Source organism: Eumetopias jubatus, unplaced genomic scaffold, assembly GCF_037043125.1.
Source record: "Eumetopias jubatus isolate StellerSeaLion01/CBP00866 unplaced genomic scaffold, mEumJub1_p1.0 scaffold_3, whole genome shotgun sequence".
Classification (NCBI taxonomy): domain Eukaryota; kingdom Metazoa; phylum Chordata; class Mammalia; order Carnivora; family Otariidae; genus Eumetopias; species Eumetopias jubatus.
The window spans coordinates 44344629-44366291 of NW_028274809.1; the positions used below are offsets into that span (position 1 = coordinate 44344629).

The following is a 21663-nucleotide window of genomic DNA, read 5'->3' on the forward strand; positions in this document are numbered from 1 at the left end:
CATCTCCACTGTCTCATAAGATTTCTGTAAGTTCCATACTCCAGAATCCTCTTCCCCCTCCCTGAAATCCTTCCCTTGGTAAGTGGCACCACCACCTACCTGGTATCCAGTTCATAAAAGAACTTTTCCCTTGCTGCATCTATACAAAAAAGAACTCTCATTTTTATTTGCTTTACTCTTTTCCCATTTCCAATGTCTTAGGTGCCTAAGTTAACATTTCTGTATCACCCAATATTTTTGTTTGTTTGTTTGTTTTATGGTCTTCCATGCTATGTGAACCCCATGAGAGAGGTGCCTTGTTTATCTTGCTCAACGCTGTATCTTAGAAGAGAACCTGGTCTTTAATAAAGACTTCCTTTAAGAAAACACTGAGTGAACATAATATTTAATTGTGAATTAACTCCATATGATACACAGTCATCATTAGAAACATTAGTTTTTGCCACTTATATTCAGTGTGAGTTTTATATTACTCTCATCCTCACACTACTTGAAGGCAGCTAATCTGGAGAAGTAAGAATTTTATTGGGGGGGATGAAAGGAATAATTTGAGAGAATGGGGCATTTTAGAGGAATGGAGATCTTACCAGGAAGATATAGGAGATTCCTTGAGACAGGCGAAAAAGCTGTACTGGACACTGGTCATTCAGAATAGAAAAAGGGAAGACTAAGAGGTGAGACTGGGTTGCATCAAGGGACAGAATACTTGCCGCCCTACACCTGTGCCCATGAATCTATAAAGTAGCTAAGATCAAAAATAATTAAATAAATAAAGTAGCTGAGATCATGAGCTTTGGAGTCTGAGTGGCTTGGGTTTGTTTTGGAAGCAATCTCTACATCCAATGTGGGGCTCAAACTCACAACCTCGGGATTACGAGATTACGAGTCACACGCTCACTCACCGACTGAGCCTTGAGTGGCTTGGGTTTGAATCTTACCTCTGCTATTTTACTAGCTGTGTACCATGGGCAATTTATGTAACCACTCTGAACCCCTCCTCTCTAAGACAGACATACCAATCGCCTAACTCAGAAGGCTGTTAAAAGGGTTAAATGAGGGCTTGGAGGTAAAGCATTTAGTTCAAGCCTTTATAAGCACTTTCCTGGAGTAAGCCCTCAAATGACAGCATACCAGCTATTATTTTTTTATATCATCCTGTAATTATATTTTTTGTTAAGGTTGGAGATTTTTAAATTTTAAATTTTTATTTTTTGTTTATCCTCTAGACTGTATGGCTATTCTGAAATTTTGAAGTTGCTAAAAGACAAAACAAAACAAAACAAAACAAAACCCGAACCCTCCATCTGGATTGGTGGAAAGCACTAAATCAACAAAGGTAGTGTATAATTAATTACCAGCTTATGACTCAGGAAGAAAATGACTCAATTTCTCTGTAATTCAGAGAATGAAGTAAAAAATGGGACCCTTCTAAACTAGAGCAAGGTAAATAATGATGATAAATTCACCATCCATGTGGGCATTAAAAAAACAAAACAAAACATAAAAGCAGAAATCTGTTCACGTCACCCCTTGCTCAGGCTCTCCAATGGCTCCTACTTCTCTTAGACGGGTAACCTGCTATCTCTTAATGTGGCCCTCAAGGCCCTGCAGTAGCCCTGCCCACCTGGCTGACTTCCTGTTATTCCTCTCGCCCCATGCCCTTCGTACTTGTGGTCTCCTCTGTGCCCCACGTCTTCACTGGGTGGCTTCTATTCAGGACAGTCCCTGCTCAAATGTCCCTTCTTCCGAGAAAGCCTCCCAGCCTACCCAAGCTAAAACAGTCACCTCTCCTCACTCTGTGAATCATCCTGCATTATTTTTGCCATATGTCACTCATCATTATTGGAAATAAAATAATCTGTTTACTGCTTATTGTCTACCCCAACAGTTTATTAGTCCCACGGAGAGCCTCTATTATATCCCCAGGGTCTAGAAAAAGTGCCTGTCACCTAGCGTGTGCTTAATAAACACTTATTGAAGGAGTCAATTAAAATTCTATAAAAATTCTTCAATATGAGGATAATTATATTGAATTCACTATAAGTAGACAAGCTTTCAGCTATTTTCCAATAGAAAATTAAAAAAAAATCTGCAATACATATATCTAGCACCAAGAATGGAAAATTATGAAAATTTTCCGGATTGCCTTAAAAAAATAAAATATTACAGATAAAGTGCAGGTGCTCCTTGTCCTCTTTGTCGCCCTCCCAGTCCTGTCTTTTCTACATCCTGTCCAGAAAATAAGGGCTAATATGGATTTGGAATGTATTTTTTCCTCTCCAAATTTAAACGTCTTTCTATACAGATAGGTGTACCCATAAAAATGTGTTATGACTTTTAATATGTATTGTTAAAACGTGCATAAATGTACCAAGCTATGTCTCATTCTGAAACTTGCTTTTTTGTCCATTCAGCATATTTTTAAGAGCTTTCCATGTTGACATATTGATCTAGTCCATTCCTTTTAACTTCTGCATAATCTTCCATCTCAGGACTATACTATATGGAACATGCTCATTCTCCAACTGATGGGTATTTAGACTGTTTCTCTTTTCCGCTGTTAGAAAGCTGCACAGGCAAGTAAACATCCATGTACATGCCTTTCTGCGTATGTGTAAGTTTTTCCAGATAGGCATATACCTTACAATGCAATTTTGAGGCCACAGGAAGTGTCTAACTTGAGCATATCCTGCACTGCAGCACTGTCCCAGCGTCGGCCAGGTAATGAATTTGTAGGAGCTGTCTTCCCTCCTGCTGGCGCACGCCCTGACAAACATCGCGTCAGCCTGAAGGTGAAGGGGACTGGCTGCAAGCACAAGTTACAGCTTATACGGAGTGAGTTCTGCTCTCCTTCACTCAGTGCCTCAGTCAACCAAAGGTAAAAGAGAAAACAAACCAAATATGATACCAATAAATAAAAGCCCTGGATTCACTGATACTACCTTGCAATAATGGTCTTTTGTTCTGAACTATGAATGGCTCAATTAACAGTAATGCTGTTATTAACAAGTCAGCTTGGTAGCTATAATATGGTCACGTATTTCTTTCCAGTTAGATTCTCAAAAGTGGAAGAATCTATGATCAAGAGTTGAAAGGGAGTAATTTGGTTTTTATAGTCCCTTGAAAAGAACAACTTTGTAAAGAATTACTCCAGATTACTCCCTTTCAACTCTTGATCATAGATTCTTTCACTTTTGAGAATCTACAGCTTACAGTTTTTTTAATAATGAGAATCTATACTTGCTGGAAATAGCTCTAAAAGGCTTTTCCTATAAAAATGGATATTAATGTCTTTGAAGGTAAAGTGGGAAAGGAATAGAAAAAACAGAACTCTATCACATATAAATATGACAGCAGCAATTATAACCATTCTGTATGCCAGCTATTTCCAGCTCTAAAAAATGGCACTCAGGAGTCTATAAATAATCTACAGTCATCATAAAGCAGGGGGCGAAAAACTCAGTTTGACCAAGATGCTTTTGAGAAGAATGTTAGTCTTTGAAAATCACAAACATTTACACTTTGCAACCTTAAGGATACGTACATTTATGATACTGTGTTAAGCTCCTCTGTTTTTATCATCTTCAGTGGCCCCTGTAGCAACATAATATATCCGAAGATTTACAAAGTAGTAATAATTTTTAAAAATCAACTGAACTCCTGCCATACACCATTCACTGTGCTAAGCAGTTGCCATGTTTTAGCTCATTTGTGTTCATTTAAAACCCCCAAAACTAAGAGGTAGGTACTAATAGTATTGCTATTTGCAGATGACAAAACAGAGATACAAAAACTTATATAACTTGTCCAAGGCCACACAGTCCCAAATGGCAAAGCCAGGCTCTGAACCAGGCAATGTGACTCCAAGCCCGTGCTTGTAACCGCTGTGGAGCACTGCCTTTCATGAATAAGGGCAGGAAGAAACCTTCCCCTTGAGAAAGCAGCGTTTCCTTTCTCTACTTTTCTTTCTTTCCCTTTCTGCTCCTTACATTCCTTCTCCCTTTATTTTTCTCTTTCCCCTGTTTATGCCTTAGGTCCACTTTATAAACCCTCATAGAGGGCGTCTGGCTCAGGTGATGGCATTGGAGGGGAGGAGCTCGGGAAGTCATTTCCTCCTGAAGTAAAATGTGGAAAAAGGTTACAGTAAATACCATACCATACACTTCCCCCAACACAAAACATTCTTAAGCATGAGAATACCTACTTTAAGCAATAAAGCATAGACCAACATTTCAATAAGATCACAAATTTGGAATACAATCTTGGAGACAACCATAATTGATTTTCCTCAGCCCATTTCTCTTCTTTGACCACAAAATTTCCTTGTTGATCTTATCCGTGTTCACAGTTTGAACTGTCCCAAATTGGTATCCCTTGGGAATACAGTTTAAGCTTCAAGCCTGTAGTAGCCAACTATCTGTTACACATTCACATCTAGATATTCCAATTTCAAACTAAATAAACCCAATACTGAATTCAGATCACATTCCCCCAAATCTGTATCTCCTTCCTGAATTTCCTGTTGGTTTTAGTGGAACCACCACATCCAAACTGGAAACATGGGGATCTCTACCTTATTTCCCACATCCAAACCATTCTGTCAATTTTACCTCCCAAATCCATCCCTTCCCTCCATTTCTGTTGGTGCTGCTATGGCTCAGACCTATATCACTTCTGCCTGTATTACCTCTTCCTGTATCACCTCTCCCTTGGACTATTTTCAGAACCTTCTCAGTGGGTTCCCTACTTCAAAGTTACCCACTGCCTTGCAAGTAAGTGCAGATCTATGGTCCTCCCCTGCTCTGAACCTTGCAAAGGTTCCCTAATGCCTCCAGGATGAAATTCACATTCCTGGTCCCAGCACCCACCTGGCATTCAACCTGCCAGTCCTCTTAGCACTGGTCCCTGCATCCCATGAACCTGGCATTCTCGAAGCCTAAATCATTGTTCAGCTCAACTGAACAAACATGCAGGGATTTGATCTTTATTGACTGATTTTTAGAGAGAGAGAGCACTAGCGCATGGGGGTAGGGGACGAGCAGAGGGAGAGGGACAGATTGATCTTTAAATAAGAGTAACATTTGCTTCTTTAGAGAATGTATTACCTAATTTCAAATGTACTGTGAAAATTAAGTCTTTAAAAATTTTATTATGGTAAAAGTCATTTTTTAAAAAAAGAAATAAGACCACTTGCAGCGCCTGGGTGGCTCAGTCAGTTAAGCATCTCACCCTTGATTTCGGGTTCGGCTCAGGTCATGATCTCGGGGTTGTATGATCGAGCCCCACGTCGGGCTCTGCGCTGGGTGTGAAGCCTGTTTAGGATTCTCTCTCTCCCTCTGCCCCTCCCGCCTCCCCTGGAAAAAAAAAAAAAGAAAGAAAAAAGAAAGACTACTTTAAGAGTAAAGAGTAAACGAGAAGAGAAAAAACCTGCTTCAGGTCCACGTTCTTTTTGCATTTTCATCACGAGCTACGCAGATGAGCTGAGGAGTCCAGTCTGGTGAGAGAACTGAGGCAGCCTCTGCAGGTCCCGGTTGGGAGGCTGTCAGGAACGGGCCTGTCAGCAGGGCTCAGGGCCACCACAGCGGTGGGCCACAGGGAGGTAGGGCAGCTCTCAGGGATGCTGCCTGACAGGTGTAGAGGTCTCCAGAGCCAAGGAGACAGACTGAGAGGCTGGGGAGCCAGGTGGAGACTGGAGAGGAGAGGGCTGCACAGAGAGAGCCACAGTGGCTGAGCACAGATCTGCCTCTAAGGAAAGTGCCCGTGGCCGGGAAAGATTAAAGGGAAGCCAAAACTCACAGAAGACTGCCTGAGCTAAAAAAAAAAAAAAAAAAAAAAAGAGAGAGAGAGAGAGAGAAATGCCCTGAATTTTTTCCCTTCCTCCCTCCCTCAAGTCCTCCCCTGTGCCTCTCACCAGCTTGGTGGTTATCAACCTTGGTCGCACAGCAGAATCAGCTGGGGAACTTTCAAAAAGGTGAATGCCTCGGTTCACCCCTGGAGAATCTTCACTGATAGGTCTGAGCTCAGCCTGAGCACTAGAAGTCCTAACAGCGGTGCTGCTGAGTCCGCCGGCTGAGAACTACTGCAGGGGCCAGACCCAGGCAGCAGCCCGGAGGAGACCAGGTCTTGGGGAAAGCAGCCTGCAGAAATCAGCACCCTGCCATGCCTGGTGGGTACAGGATCTGAGAGCCAGCAGATCTAAGATCAGCTGATGGCACAAAGCCATGGTAAGAACAAGGGAGAGGAGAAGAAGCAAAACGTTAAGTAAATGAACAAGATTTCTCCAAATCCTTCCTTCAGTGGCAGGCTCAAATTCCCCCTTCTCTGTGAAGCCTTCCCTGAACACCCCAACAGCAGAGTTTCTTCCTTCTTATAATGCTGATTGCTGTTCCTCCAGTGGCAAAATGTCACGGCCCACTTCCCATGTGTCCTCAGCGGGTAGCCCAGTGTCTTGTTCTCGGTTCTTGGTCTTCCCACACCAGGAAAACCTGTTTTCCTCCTCTTGCTATTTGCGTCACATATTTCCTTCTTTCCCAAGCTGACTAGCTAGCTTACTGGGATATTTCCCTACTATTAAGTAGTAATTAATGGCTAAAAATGGTTAATCTATTACCCCTTCCAGATAACATTTGCATGGCAAAACTGACCTTGAGTTCAAGATGGTGATGGGTATTAAAGAGGGCACGTACTGAATGGAGCACTGGGTGTTATACGCAAACAACGAATCATGGAACACTACATCAAAAACTAATGATGTAATGTATGGTGATTAACATAATAAAATTAAAAAAAAGAATTTTAGGGCAAAGTCAAGCTGATTGAGTAGATTTTTGTGTCCCTTAAAATCCCTGTTTAGGATTCTCTCTCTCCCTCTGCCCCTCCCACCTTAAAATATAAATAAATTTCAATCAAATAACATAGGTGATGGCCTAATATTGGACAGTAATGATTTACAAATTTACAAATGATTAACTGTAATGCATTTTGATCACAACCCTACTCATAGCTGTGAAAACATTCAGCAGGATAAATATACCCTTAAGATACATTTACATTTCTAGTTAAAGAGTCTAGTTATCATCTCTACATAAATTAGCCTAGAGATATATTTGCTATAAATTCCAAAGTCTTGTGATTTCACATCAAAAGAAATTTACCTTTTTGAGTGGAAATATTAAGAATTATCCTACTTGCCTGAGAAAGCTACTTTCCAGAGAAGGACAAAATCCAAGATCAAAACCAGAAATCATTTACTCTGTGTGTGTGTGTGTGTGTGTGTGTGTGTGTGTTTAGACTGATAGATTATTTCCCTGAAAAACTGGGCCCCAACTGTCTAACTATTAAAATACTAAGTACTTCAAAATTGGACATGCTATTTTAAAAAACTGTTTTCTGCTATGAATTTTTCTTCATTATGAATCCATATAGAAGTTGTGGCAAACCCACTTCTGACCACATTAGGATATTCACAATTTTTATGGCAGTACTAACTCCTGAAAACAAACTCCCAATAAGACAGTCACAGAATACTGAAAAAACCCCATGCATATGTAAGAGCCACAGACAGATCCCTCCTTATGATCCTATAAGGAAAACATAAAAGACTATCAATCATGGAAAGAAAATTTCTCTTTGTCAGCTATTTAATGTATGATAGTCTTCTAGTGAGAGGTTTAGAGCTGTCATCAGCATGCTCTCAAACCCCCAAATCTCAACCACCACCACCTGACTGGGCTCCCAAATTCTTACCAAAAGAAACATCTGTTTTGCTTGAATAGTGGGCATAATCACAATCCAGCTAATAGAATTTTTTAAAAGTAGTTAAGATAATACATTTAATGGACAGAATTAAAATCAAGAGATAAATGACCACAAATTGATGGAATCCCAGCAGACTCTTGGGACAGCAGTGTGACCACAAGTGCCTTTTTCTTCCATCACATCATTAAATAAGAAAAGGAAGATGTTTTCTGTACATAAAACCAGAAAAAGTAGAGTGAGCTGTAGGGTTTTTTTTTTTTCAGATTTTATTTATTTGAGAGAGAGATCACGAGCAAGGGGAAGAGGTACAGGGAGAGGAAGAAGCAGACTCCCTTGCTGAGCTGGCAGCCCAAAGAGGGACCTTGATCCCAGGACACTGAGCCTCACCAACTGAGCCACCCCGGTACCCCTGAGCTATAGGTTTTTAAGTAATGAGTAACTAATAATGCTCTGGGAAAAAAAGAAACAAAACAACACATATAAGCTTCATGTACTTAACAAAGTTAGTGGTAAAAAGTTATATATTTTCATATATATTTTTTCATATATATATATTTTCATATATATATATGAAAATATGCACCTCAGACAAAAGGCAAAGACAGAAAAGAAACTTCTTGGCACGTGAGAAGAGTCTAACAATTTCTTTGAAAATAGAACGCATACTCATACTCTGTACAGAGTCAATATTCAATTAATGCTAGTGACCGATTAAACTATGACATCTAGGAACTCTGCTCACTTATAAGACCTAACTGAGTACCTTTCTGGGAATAAATGACTGTAATTTTAAGGATGTTTATTTAAGGGGCACCTGGGTAGCTCAGTCGGTTAAGCATCTGCCTTCAGTTCAGGTCATGATCCCATGGTCCTGGGACCAAGTCCCGTTCTCCCTCTGCCTGCCACTCCCCCTGCCTGTGCGCTTTCTCTCTCTCTCTCTCTCTCTCTCTCTGACGAATAAATAAAATATTTTAAAAAAAGATGCTTAGTTGAGGAGAGAAGCCCCTCATACACTCAAGCTTAAGAGAAGTGTCTAAATGCATCATGGTCAATCCACAAAGCTCAGAGAATGTAAACATGACCTGGACAAAGTTAAAGGACATTCCAAGTCCTTAATATTACAAGACTCTTTTCAACCTGGTCCCACTGAATGTGCCTTGGGGACCCCGTGGGTCTGGAAACCATCTACACAATGCTTGACTTTGTTTAGTGACAACAAAGGGGTCAAAGATTTGAGAAACAAAAGCAGCAGGACACAGCCTCCCAAAGCAAAACCAACCAAACAAGAAAAAAATATTCACAATTGTTTGGAGAAAAGAATGATTCTAGGCTGAAGCTTTAAATTAAATCAAATTATTTAAGTAGTTAATTAATTAAAATCTTCAGTTAAGAGGAAAGGAAGAAAGATCACTGTTTCTTAAATTTTATCAGTATCTATTTCTCCTTTTTAATTTCTCAGAGACAGACTTAACAATTACCACACACAAACACGACATGGTTGCTTTCTTTCAGTTACAGCAATTTCAAATTTTAGGGAGAAATATGCCATGCTTTTCTCTGAGGTAAGAATGCTTAAGTATAGCTAGCTCTACATTTTAGAGCCAACAACAGAGCAGGAAGACTTATAAAAAGCAAGGTACTGTTCAGTCAACTTCAGACAAACATTAATGGTGAGAAACATTATATAAGAAACACTAGGCATTTATAGATACTTTTTGACTAAAAAGATTTCATGGGAAATTTAGGTAAAAGGAAGATTTTTAAATGTCTCATGTCTTCATGGCAGACAAAGATGCAGAGATGGATGTAATAATCAGGAAAAAATCATATAAGAATCTCCTTCATGTAATATCATGGATCAGTGATTATGGTGGGTCACAGCCTCACTAAATATAATGGACATCTCCACCAACCATATATTCAAGCTCTATCTGTGTCAACCGAGTTCCTGAGAATAACTGAAGGCTGCAAGAACCTAATCCACTTTATCCACTTAAACCCTCCCTCACAAATGCCTGGGACCAGTGGACCCTTCAAAATCCACAGAATAATCTAGTCACTAAATTTGTGCTCCGGGTACCTGAAAACGTTTACTGCAAGAGCCTCTTAGCATACAGACAGGAAGCAGCATTTTTTGTTTGTTTTAGATAATCCAAGTAGGTTCATTACTTCCTTCCTTTTGTTCCTATTTTAAGGAGGAAGAGCAACAGAAAGCCCCATTCCCATTCCAACCCCATCCCCAATACAAATTACAATTTCCTTATATGTGCTAAAAGGAGCTGTAAATTATAAGAAGATGAGACTCACTTGCTGAGGGGGCAGCAAGAGTAAGCATGTTCTTACCTGATGTGGCCAATCAATTCAATAAGCTTGTGACTAAAAAAATAAGCTGTCAGCTCAGACACATGACTCAGGACTGAACAGACCCCAAAGAGGGTTGTAGTTCCATTCAGGTCTTCCAAATGCCAGTAGAGAAAGGTGAACACAAAGCCATATCCAAAACCCATAAACCATGCCACGAACAACACGGAGCCATACTGCACGCTGCAGAGCAGTCTGATTAAGTCCCAAAAGTTGAAAGCCTGTGAGTGGCTCGTGGTGGTTGGTGTCTCCTCAGAGGACTCTGTGGAGCTGTTCCTCTCCACTTGAGGGATCTCTACCTCTTTTCCTTTATTTTCATTGTTTTTGAAATGGTTGTAGCGGAACCGGAACTGAGTGGCGACAATCAAAGCCATGGTCATGAGAACTCCGAAGACTATGAAGACGATCTGGTAGTTCCGATACTCAGGGGCTTTACACCCCTTTCCATCGATGAGCACTTCTATGTGAGTGTAGTCAATTCCGATGCCCACAGACAGCATCGCCAGGCCCCAGCCCAGGGAGCCCCACATGCGCTGCAATCCATAGCGATCTCTGTGTTTTCCCAGATACTGGAGTGTTACTGTGTCCACAATGGTGACAGAAGAGGCACTGAAAAATTCTCCTATTATGACGACTACCAAGATCACCAAGAATATAGCCTCCACTTCTTGTTGATCGTAAACAAGAGTGACTTGATCAGAAGGTAAAGATTTGGTGGTAGTGACAATAGCGGTGGTTGTCTCTCTGGTTACGTTTCCCGGGAAGGCAGGGGTTGCTGCGCTTGGACTCAAGGTAAAGTCCATAATATGGTCAGTAATTTCGTCTGTCTGCGGTTGCAGAGTGGGCGTACTGGTCTTGTTTGGAGCTGTCGAAAAGATGACAGTTTCTGTGACATTGGGCCCCGTTTCTACAATCACCGGCCAGGTGGAAAGGAGCAGGCTCCTTTTCTCACGCATTCTTGGTGATGTGGTAATGGAAGAGTTGGTTGGCAGGACAGTTAACAGGTGACTTGAATTAGTGGGACGAGATGTTGGGGGAATCTTTGGTACACATCTCAAGGTAGCAGGTTTGACAAATCCGATGCCCAGGTTGAATAAAACCCAACACAAAAGAGAAAAGAGGAGGACGATTTTGCCTTTTTTAAAGCGGTCCGCAACTACACCCCAAAAGGGGGCACTGCAGAATTCAATGAAGTATCGGATACCTACTAGCAATCCACTCTGGCTGGGTGACATTCCCAGCTGTTTATAATACACAGGCAAAAGTGGGTAAAGAGAGCCATACGCAGAGTAGAAGAAAAAATAGAAGACCTTGGATATCAGAAGATCATTGTTTATTTTGACACAATGTTTCTCTATCCAGTCTATTTCCTCCTCAGGAATGGCTGCTGTTTCTGTGGAGGTGGGCGTTTCATTGGAAGGTGGTTCTGGTTCCCTGGAAATACCATTAAAGGGATCAGCAAGCACATACTTTCTCTTCTGTTCCTCTTCATCATCAGTTAAGATGGCGACTTTATCATCTGACGCCATGGCTTACCACCACCATCAGAAAGTTTATGACCTTCAGAATCTTGATTGTTGATCTGTAAAGTAAAATTTAAAAGGTGGCTTAGTATGAAAGTAACATTTAAACCTAGAGTTTCACCTTGCAAAGAAGCTGAGGAGTTTCAAACTATAGCTAAAAATAGTAATGAGAGAATGAGAGAGAATTCTCCCATTTATCACTTGCAGCCATACAATACTAAAAAAGAAAAACAGCTTTCAAAGAATCAAATACTCTTTATGGCCACTGTCTGACTAATTACATGTTCTAATGGCAGGTTTATAGCTCAGGTTCATTCTCAAATCTTTTCATTGATTCCTGGTGAAAATTTACAAATGATAGGGATTATGTCTAAACCAAATATAGAGAATTGAAAATAGTATTTACGCTTTCTTGTTTTTTTTTTTTAAAGATTTTATTTATTTATTTGAGAGAGAATGAGATAGAGAGAGCATGAGAGGGGCGAGGGTCAGAGGGAAAAGCAGACTCCCCGCCGAGCAGGGAGCCTGATGCAGGACTCGATCCCGGGACTCCAGGACCATGACCTGAGCCGAAGGCAGCTGCCCAACCAACTGAGCCACCCAGGCGCCCATACGCTTTCTGGTTTTACTTTTCAAACAAATCCACTGCATGTTTGAAGTGTAGAATTTTTAGAAAATAAAGGTAGCTAAAACTGTTCAGTTTCTATAGAAAAGTAGAAATAAGCTTTTAACCACAACCATGGATGTGATGAGAAGGAGTCAACTGCACATTTGCAACTGGAGTTGGTCACTACAGCCACGGCAAAGATATCCTGGTAAGGAAATAGTCTTTATGTTGTATATATTCCATACATTTCTCTAGGCGTGCTTTTATGGATTAAAGTTTAAGAAAACGTCAGAAAAAAAAAAACAAAAACAGATACCATTTATCGAGTGCTTACTCTGTGCCAGGCAAACAAAGATCTTTAAATGTGTTAATTCATATTTATCACAATATCCCTATTATCTTTTCTGTGTTACAGAAAAGAAAAATGAGGCATGGTGAGCTTCAATAACTCAGAAGTGGCAGAGTAAGGGTCCAAACCCTAATATCATAGCTTTAAGCTGCACACTCTAACTGCCAAATGCTACATTCTGGATAATAAAATGCGATTAAACCTTTTTATAAGACAGGATGTTTCATATGAAAGATAAGTAATATGTCAGTGGCGTAAATTTATAGGAACTGTACCACATTCCATCAGAATTTCCCTTTCTTCCATTATACAGATAATTAAAGAGTCCAAAGGTCTTGCTTGCATCAAGATTTGTCAAGCTGCAATCAATATATTCTGATGTAGGAGGTAGATACATTAAATACACAGTAATTCTTTTCACCTTCTATACCAGAGAGAAATAACTTCACTTGCTATTCCTTGGAATAGATCTTGCTCTCCCATTTTCCCAAAATGAAGACTAAGTTGCTGAAAACCTTCCAGAATCAGGCTTGCAAACATTTAAAAAAGAGCTGCTAGGCAGACAGCGGAAGCACAATGTAATGAGACCCATGTAATAAGTCAGTTGATCTTCTACCCCCAACCCCAAGCCAGGTGTCAATGTAGCTGTAACTTTTAAAAATGTTCATGTATTTCTTATTTTTAGGTTTAAGCAATTTTTTTATTTGAGGTAAAATTCACACAACATAAAATTAACCATTTTAAGTAAACAATTTAGTGCATTCACAATGTTGTGCAACCCCCAACTCTATCTAGTTCCCAAGTCATATTTTCCTTAGCTTGAAAGAAAAATCTGTTTTCCCCATAAAACTTCAAGGAAAAGCAAAATCCTATCTTTTGCTCTCCAGCTGATTTTTCTCAATGTTCCATACTTTTGTTTCTTTCATCATTAGTGCCTTCACCTATCCAAATCAGCAGCTCCAATTCCATCTCATCACCTAAAGAGAACAATAATTCTCCTTTGGACTTATTTTCTAAATTAATTTTATTTCTGAGCTCAAATTTAAAAGAAATATTTGTTGTTTTTAAAGTGTATAAAAGTTGTATGACACTTCTGGGTGAAGATGGCAGATTGAGCACATCTGACTTCCATCCCTGTGCTCTACTAAAATGACCACACGCGCGTGCATGCGCACACACACACACACATTTTTAAAGTCATAATCCAAGCTAGGAGAATTAAGGAGCCCATAAGTGGAACAACAAAATAAGATTCTGGAAGCCAGAATATAATTAGACAATTGGTAAATAACTTAGTAGATCTTAGAAAACTGAAACCTTGGTTGACAGTGGGGAAAGCCAGTAATAGAATTTGTTACTCAGAATCCTTCAAAGAAGTCTCACGGGTTGGCCATGTTAGGTTGAAGTACAAATTGTGTGTGTGTGTGTGTGTGTGTGTGTGTGTGTGTGTGTGTGTGTGTGTGTAGAGATGGGGAGGAGAGGCTGCTACTAAGGGAGTTGACTGAAAGTCTGAACTCCAACGAAGAACACTCAATCCCCTTCTCTACTCCACATAGCTAACCAGACAACTAGAGGTTTTTCCCCTCTGGAGGGAATAAAACAGAGGTTCTGCTGTCGTACAGAAACAGCTGGAGCTGAGAGTAGGGGTACCAGACTGAAAACAGGGCATTAGGTGAACATATACAGACTGATTCCAAGCCTTAGCCCTAACCCCGAACCCCCATCCAACTTCCCTCACAAGGTTTCCAGAGGCTGGCAGGGTTATCATCCTCCAGGCAGGAAACTGGAAGGTTCTTCCCTGAGGATCCTGACACTGAAGCCTCCCCCACTAAACAACCTACCAAATCACTCCACATGGAAGTTCGGAGTCATCAAGCCCTGCCACTAAATACGAGCAGTCATCCAGAATTGTAAGACATTTGAAGAAAGTACTTTACATGAAAGAACCAAAACAAACAGAAAAAAAAAATCAACATGGAGAAAATAGAAGCTATGTGAGGATGAAAATATTTCTTAAATATATTAATTTCAGAAATAGGAAAAGAAATGCAACTATGAAACAAAAATAATACATATTTTTCAGGAAAAAGGAAGATGAAGGGGAATAAAAGGAATGCTTGAATGAAAAAGTTATGGAAATTTTTTGTGGAAAAAAGAGCATAGATGATAAAGGGATGATGTAAAAGAAAAATTTAAGGCAACTACTTAGAAAAAAGAACAACAATAAACAGATCCTCTACTTCACATGATACACAAAAATCAATTCCAGATGGATTGTAAACACAGAAAAAGACCTTGAAGATCTTAGGATAGAAAAAGACTATTAAACAGAATATAAAAGTGCTAAGCATTAAGGAAGAAAAAATAAATTGGACTACATTAAAATTAAGAACTTCTTTTCATAAAAAGGCAACATTAAAGATGGAAATGTCAAGCCAAAGAGTAAAATAAGGTATTCTGGTGAGGATGAATATTATATATATCTCACAAAAGAATGTATCCAGATATATAGAGAATTCTTAAAAATCTATAGAAAGATGTCAGGTAATCTAATAGGAAAAATGAGTAAAAGACTTGAACAGTCACTTCACAAAAGAGCTGAGGCAAGTGGCAAATAAATATATAAAAAGATGCTCAACTTGATTCAAGTGAGCAGTAAAAGCAAATTAAGACAGAATGCAATAATACAACATATTCCCCAAATGGCTAAAATAAATAGGACAGATAATACCAAGTGTTGGTGAGGATGTAGAGCAACTGGACCTCTCACAGGTTGCTGATAGGAACGTAAATTGATACACTACTTTCGTAACTGTTTGGGAATAGCTATCAAACCTGAAGGTTTACCTGATGACAACTCCTCGATATGTATTAAATAGTAATGTTTTCACCAAATGACATCTACAAAAATGTTCACAGCAGAACAATTTTAATAGCTCAAAACTGGGAACAACCTATCTATAGCAGAATACATAAACTATGTTATATTCATGTCATGAAATACTGTACAGCAGTAAAAATGAACAATTAAAATTTCATGCAATGACACGGATGAATCTCACAAACATAATATGGAATGAGAAAAGCAAGAAGCAGAAGAGCACATACCATATGATTCCATTTATATAGAATTACAAAAGCAAGCAAAATTAATTTATGGTATTAAAAGTCATGGTAGATTTTGCTTCCAAAGAGATTAAGTAGGGCGCCTGGGTGGCTCAGATGGTTAAGCGTCTGCCTTCGGCTCAGGTCATGATCCCAGGGTCCTGGGATCGAGTCCCACTTCGGGCTCCCTGCTCCTTGGGGGCCTGCTTCTCCCTCTGCCTCTCTCTCTCTCTCTCTCTCTCTCTCTGTCTCTCATGAATAAATAAATAAAATATTTTAAAAAAGAGAGATTAAGTAGACACAATTTTTCCTACTGCTCCTGCTAAGTACAACTAAAAATCTTGGAGATTATATATAAAGCAAATACAGAAGACTCTGAAAGGTAGACAGAAGAAGGCAGACCAGCTAGGGACCTTGGTACCCAAAGAACAACATAGGGATGAATGGGGCTAAAGAACTTGGAAATACCAATGAGTGCAAACCAAAAAACAAACAAACAACAACAAAAAAAAGCAAAACAAAAAACCCACAAAGCCCTCTCTGGCTAAAGGATGAGGAAAAACGCAGCCTAGAAAAACAGAAAACTTTAGATAATAACAGCTGTACTCCAGTCAGATACCACACAGTGGGATTAGGGGTTGGGGGGTAATGTGTCTTGACTCCCACCCCCACCAGCAAAGGCTACAGGGGAAGCCTAGACTTCCACACTCACCAGGCTATAACAGGGCACCCCACCCCTAAGCTGAGGTGGTATCAGAGAACGCCAAGTAGGGAGCTGGGACTTGCATCACTGCTAGGGGGTAATGAGGCCATGTCACCAAGACATCATTAGTGGGGAACACTGGGGCATCCTGGACTTACATCTCCACCTATTAGTAACAAGACATCCCTACCTTTCCACCCCAGGGTGGTGTCAGAAATAGAGACTCATGACTTTTGCCACCACCCAGCAGTAACAAGATTCCTCTCCTCACCCCTACTGTGGTATCAGTGGAAACCACATAGGGAGCAGTAAATGAGGCACTCCTATTTCTTCCAGCCAGGGAAGTATCAGTGGATAGCTAATGGTGAGCCAGAATACCCATCTCTACTTCGCAGTAACAAGGAGCTCCTTCACCCTCAGGTGTCAAGAGGGGCTGAGTGGGGAACCTGGACTTCAACCTCCATCTAGCTGTAATGAGGCAATATCTCCAATTCCCCTGCTAGAGCATGTCAGAAAAATCCAGCTAGAACAGAAGGCTTAAATACAATCCAGAGTTTCATAACATAATACCCCAAATGTCCAAGTTTCAATAAAAATAATGCATACCAAGAACCAGTGAGACTTCAAAAAATGCTTCAAAAAGCAAAATGAAAAAAAAAAAAGAAAGATGAAAGTTGAAGCACAGAAATAGAATGTCCCAGCAAGAAATATAATATATAAAGAGAAACAAAATGGAAAGTTTAGAACTGGAAAATAGCCAAAATATAAAAAACTCAATGGATGGACTCTACAGCAGAATGGAGGAGAGAGGGAAAAATGAGCAAACAGAAAGACAGAATATGGAAATTACACAATGTGAACAACAGAGAAAATAGACTGGAAAAAAAAATTAACAGAGCCTCAGGGACCTATGGGACTATAACTAAAGATTGAACATTCATGTCATCAGAGTCCTGGAAGGAGGGCAAGCCTGAAGTACTCAAAGAAATAAAAGCTGAAAACTTCTCAAATTGGGAAAAGACCTACAGATTCAAGAAGCTGAATGCACTCCAAACAAGAGAAACTCACACCAAGACACATCATAGTCAAACTTGGAAACCAAAGACAAAAGAAAAAAATCTTGAAAGCAGTGAGACAGGACTCACAACTTACCAATACAGGAAAAACAATTCAAATGATAGCAGATATCTCATCAGAAACCACGTACACCAGAAGAAAGTGGCATAATATAAGAATTGTCAAACCAGGGGTGCCTGGGTGGCTCAGTTGGTTAAGCATCAGCCTTCAGCTTAAGTCATGATCTCAGGGTCCTGGGATCGAGGCTCGTGTTGGGCTCCCTGCTCAGTGCGGAGCCTGCTTGTCTGGCTCTCTCTGCCCCTCCCCCTGCTCATGTTCTCTCTCTAATAAAGAATTGTCAAACCAGAATCTTATATTCATAAGAAAGACAGTCCAAACACCAGAAAGCTACAGAACAATATCCCTTATACACATAGACACAAAAATCCTTAACAAAATAGTAGAAAAGAAAATTTAGTAATATATAAGAATGGTACACTTTAACCAAGTGAGATCTATTCCAAGGACACAAGGCTGGTACAATATTTGAAAACCAGTCAGTGTAAATCCACCGTATTACAAGCTAACGCAAAAAAGTGTCATAATCCTATTAATGCAGAAAAAGATTCTGACAAAATTAAACACTCATTCATGAAAAGTCTCAGAAAAATAGGAATAGAGAGAAACTTCCTCAATTAGATAAAGATCATCTACAAAAACCTACAGGTAACATTACACTTAGTGGTGGAAGACTGAATGCTTTCTCTCTAAGATAGGGAACAAAGCAAGACCATCGGTCTTACCACTCTTATGCAACGTAGTGTTGGAAGCTCTAGCCATTTCAGTAAGGACAAAAAAGAAAACAAAAGGTGTACAGATCAAAAAGAAAGAAAGAAACGGTGTCTATTTGCAGACGACATGATTGTGTAGGAAATCCCAAGAAATCTACAAAATCTCCTGGAAAGAAGAAATATTTAAATATAAACTAATGCAAAGGACTATATGCTGAAAACTACAACATGCTGATGAAAGAAATAAAAATCTAAATAAATGGAGAGGGGCACCTGGTTGGCTCAGTCGGTTAAGCATCCGACTCTTCATCTCAGCTCAGGTCTTGATCTCAGGGTCATGAGTTCAAGCCCTGCACTGGACCCAGCATAGAGCCCACTTAAAAGAAAAAAAAAAGGAGAGACATACTATATTCATGAATTGGAACATTCAACATAGCAAAGATTTCAATTCTCCTCAAATTTATACACAGGTTTAACAAATCCCTACTGAAATCTGAGCAAGTTTTTTTTTTGTAGATATAGAGAACATTATTCCCTATGAATAATCTATGAAAGAAAAGGGAACAGGAATTGCTAAAGCAATTTTGAAAAAGAAGATTTATTTCGGCTACAGGATAATCATGACTATGTGGCACTGGCAGAAGGAAAGACACACTGATCAATGGAACAGAGCACAGAGCCCAGGAATAAAGCTATACAAATATGCCAAACTGATATTTCACAAAGATGCAAAAACAATTTAATGGAGGCAAGATAACATTTTCAACAAATGGTGCTGGAGCAATTAGATATCAATAGGCAAAAAATGAACATCAACCTAAGTTTCACACCTTATATGAATATTAACTCAAAATGTGCGTGGATTTAAATGTAAAATGTAAAACTACATAACTTTTAGGAAAAAAAAAACCTAGGAGAAAATCCTCAGACTCTAGTGCTAGGTAAAGAGTGCTTCGACTTAACACCAAATGCATGATTCATAAAAGGAAAAATTGATAAATCAGACTTCATCAAAATTAAAAAATCTTATTCTGCAAAAGTCTCTACTAAGAGAATGAAAAGACAAATTATAATAGGAGAAAATATTTGCAAGACACATTCAACAAATGACTAGTATCTAGAATATATAAAGAATTCTCAAAACTCAACAGTAAAAAAAAAAAAAAGTCCAAACAATCCAATTAGAAAATGGACCCAAGACATGAAAAGACATTTTATCAAAGAGGAGATACAGGATATATAGATGCAAATAAACATAGGAAAAGATGTTCCTTGTCATTAACCATTAGAGAAACATAAATTTAATTAAAAACATACCCCTACACGTGTGTAACAATGGCTAAAGTAAAAATAGTGACAACACCAAATTCTGATAAGGATAAGAAGAAACTAGATCACTCATACATTGCTGGTGGGGATATAAAATGGTACAGCCACTCTGGAAAGCAGTTTGGCAGTTCCTTAACAATCGAAACACACGACTACCATATAACCCAGCAATCGCACTTCTGGGCATTTATCTCAGAGAAATGAAAAAAATTTCACACAAAAACCGACACAAATATTTATAGCAGCTTTATTTGTAGTACCCCCAAACTGGAAAGAACCAGATGTCCTTCAGGGGACAAATGGTCCTACAAATTGTGGCACATCCATGCCATGGAATATTACACAGCAATAAAAGGGGACAAACTATTGGTACATACAGGAACCTGAATAGATCTCCAGAGAACTGTAAAGAGTGAAAAAGAGGCCAATCTTAAAAGATTATACACATATGATTCCATTCATGTATCATTCTTGGAATGACAAAATTACTGAAATGGAGAACACACAAGGGGGATTGCGAGGGGTTCCATACAGAGCAGAGGCTGGAGGAAAGTGGTGGTAGCCACAGAAGGGAGATGTGAGAAATTCGGGTGGTGATAAAATGTTCTGTATCTTGACCATAGCTGTTTCAGTATCCTGGCTGCGCTGTTGTACTCAAGTTTTGCAAGATGTTACCACTGGGGAAAAGTGCACACAGGATACACGGGCTATCTGTATTATTTCTTGCAACTGTATGTGAATCTACAGTTATCTCAAAACAGAAAGCTTAATTTTTAAAAGCAGTTCCCCTTGGGGAAGGTAGTGACTAGATGGGGTTCTGGGGTGCTGAGAATTTTAGGATTTTTTTGATCCGGGTCTTTATCATATGGATGCATTCAATGTGTAAAAACGTCACAGATTTATTTTTTTTCCAACAAAAATGAACTTAAGAACTTAAAATACAAAGAAGAAAAAAAGAAAAGAGGTGAAAGTAGGAAAGAAAGGACAAGGCAAATACAGGATCATCCAGAAAGTCAAGTATCTAAAAAATTGGAACTCCAAGAAGAGAAAATAAAGAAAATTAAGAAAAGGAAAGTTTTTAATCCAAAAGAATTTCTTAGAACGGAAAGCTATGAATTATCTGACTGAAATGACCCATTGAGTGCCCAACACAGAGAATAAAACAGACCCAAACCAAAGCACATCATGAAGATTTCAGAACACTTGGACACACAGAGGACGCCACAAATTTTCAGAGAAGACGTGTCACATCAGGAACCAGAGATGACTTCAGATTTCTCAGTGGGACCTATGGCCAGCCAAATCATTATTCAAGTTTATAGGTGAAATACAGACATTTTACCTGTGTCATTTCTCAAAAAACATACCTCTTGTGTACCCTTTCTCAGGCTGTGTGCCACCAAAACAAGGGACACTAAATCAAGAGAGACTAAGACAGAGGATACAGGACATAAAAGACCTGACGTGGGAGAGAGGCAAAGGGACACAGGCACACTGGTGACTGGAGGTCCCGGTGTGACAGCTACGTGCCAGACACACAGGGCAGCAGCTCTAGCAAGGGGCAGGTCTGAAGGCCCCCAGACAGCCTCTGACAGCAAAATGACACTGACAGAGTAACTGTACATCTGAATGTCCCAAGAGGAAATTTAGATAATCGGTGAAGAGTTTAGGGATGAATTAGTGGTCAGTACAAAGAAAGTTAAGTAAGCAAAACATTGCAAGAAAACGAAAAGTTGCACAGGGAAAGAAAAATAATCATAGTTTAATCCATGTCTCAGCTGTAATTACACAGTCATACTAATGCAAATAAATAGTGACTACTGAACTCCAAAATTGCCACATCACCACACTGAGAAGCTATGGAATGAGAAGGCTGAATAGGTATAGAAAGCTGGGGCAGGAAAGAAGAGTTAACTCCGTATCTTCCATAGAGAGAAGACAGCAGATAATGCCTACACTTAAAAATCAAGACTTAAGAATACGAGCATTTTATTTAAAAATACATAGGTGAATATCAAAATGGTAGCCTAAAACGCAGAGGAAGGAGTTGCCTCTGATGGGAAATGAGCGATGGGGTAGAA

At 39.5% G+C, this 21663-nt stretch overlaps 1 protein-coding gene across 2 annotated transcripts in view; it reads right to left on the minus strand.

The window, feature by feature from the left end:
- Positions 1-21663, minus strand: part of MFSD6 (major facilitator superfamily domain containing 6) — a 69678-nt gene that overhangs the window by 34323 nt on the left and 13692 nt on the right. For both annotated transcript variants that reach the window (XM_028122575.2, XM_088021617.1), the window contains exon 2: positions 10102-11701. In XM_028122575.2, coding sequence (XP_027978376.1) covers positions 10102-11648 — 1547 coding nt within the window. In that variant the 5' untranslated portion in view covers positions 11649-11701. The remainder of the gene's footprint in view (positions 1-10101; positions 11702-21663) is intronic.